The sequence below is a fragment of the Arachis ipaensis genome, chromosome B09 (genome assembly GCF_000816755.2).
Source record: "Arachis ipaensis cultivar K30076 chromosome B09, Araip1.1, whole genome shotgun sequence".
Classification (NCBI taxonomy): domain Eukaryota; kingdom Viridiplantae; phylum Streptophyta; class Magnoliopsida; order Fabales; family Fabaceae; genus Arachis; species Arachis ipaensis.
This window is the reverse complement of record NC_029793.2, coordinates 74,570,192-74,571,101: the sequence shown is the minus strand read 5'-3', so window position 1 is coordinate 74,571,101 and position 910 is coordinate 74,570,192. Positions and strand designations below refer to the sequence as shown.

Sequence of the window (910 nt, the reverse complement as noted above, 5' to 3'; positions counted from 1 at the left end):
ACCATTTAGAATTAACTAAGTTCTATATCTTACCGAAGAATGAAATAAAAAGAGCAATTCTTTAAAATGTATGGGAAAAAAGAAGATAGAAATGGCAGAGGATATCTTATAAGAAATATCAAAATTTTAGATCTCGTAACAAAAAAAATCTTGTTTGGCCAGAGATAGAAAACATAAAGCATTATTGCATATTTGCATGCAATATGCAATAATGATGTTTCCTAACACATACATATTGAGGTCTCCTAGTTGTGTAGTAATGTCAGATGCTGGTTCCCTTTCTGTTCCTCATTCCTGTGGTACTATACAATAAAAAGTTTATCATCATATTGACATTTTTTTCATTCTTCAGGAATCAATCTAGGCTTCAGAGAAATCTTATGTACCTAGCTGCAATTGCTGATTCTCAACCCCAACAACCTCCTGCCATGCCGGCTCATCAGGTACATCCCCTTTTTCTTTATTAATTTTTTTTTTTAGTTTTCCTGGTTGCCAATTTAGTAACTTTAATTGCACTTTTTGGAAGGGTTATTAATTTCATTTTACCCTTTTATCTTCTAATTTTTAAGGATAGGTTATTAATCGATCCGCTTAAACTTGTTAAATGTGCAGATTGATCACGTTGGTAGTTAATCTATTGATTGTTATTTGTTAATATAGACAGAGTTTAAGGCTACCAAAGTTTACATATTTTGAAAGTTTAGAGGTTGATTTACACATAACAAAAAGTTCGGGGAATACAATCGAGTCATTTTAAGCAAAAATGTATAACTTAGATAAGTTGTAAGAATCTATTTAATTTGCACATTTTAAAGAATTTAAAGTGCATATTAGGTAAAGATCAAGAAGGTAAATTACTTGTGTTGATGCACAGATACAAATAAAAAATACAACACGATATGAGCACATA

At 30.4% G+C, this 910-nt stretch overlaps 1 protein-coding gene across 1 annotated transcript in view; it reads left to right on the top strand.

The window, feature by feature from the left end:
• Positions 1-910, top strand: part of LOC107616723 (GRF1-interacting factor 1-like) — a 23,550-nt gene that overhangs the window by 11,952 nt on the left and 10,688 nt on the right. Inside the window, exon 3 of the mRNA XM_016318661.2 lies at positions 353-443. Within this exon, the coding sequence (XP_016174147.1) occupies positions 381-443 (63 nt within the window). The 5' untranslated portion in view covers positions 353-380. The remainder of the gene's footprint in view (positions 1-352; positions 444-910) is intronic.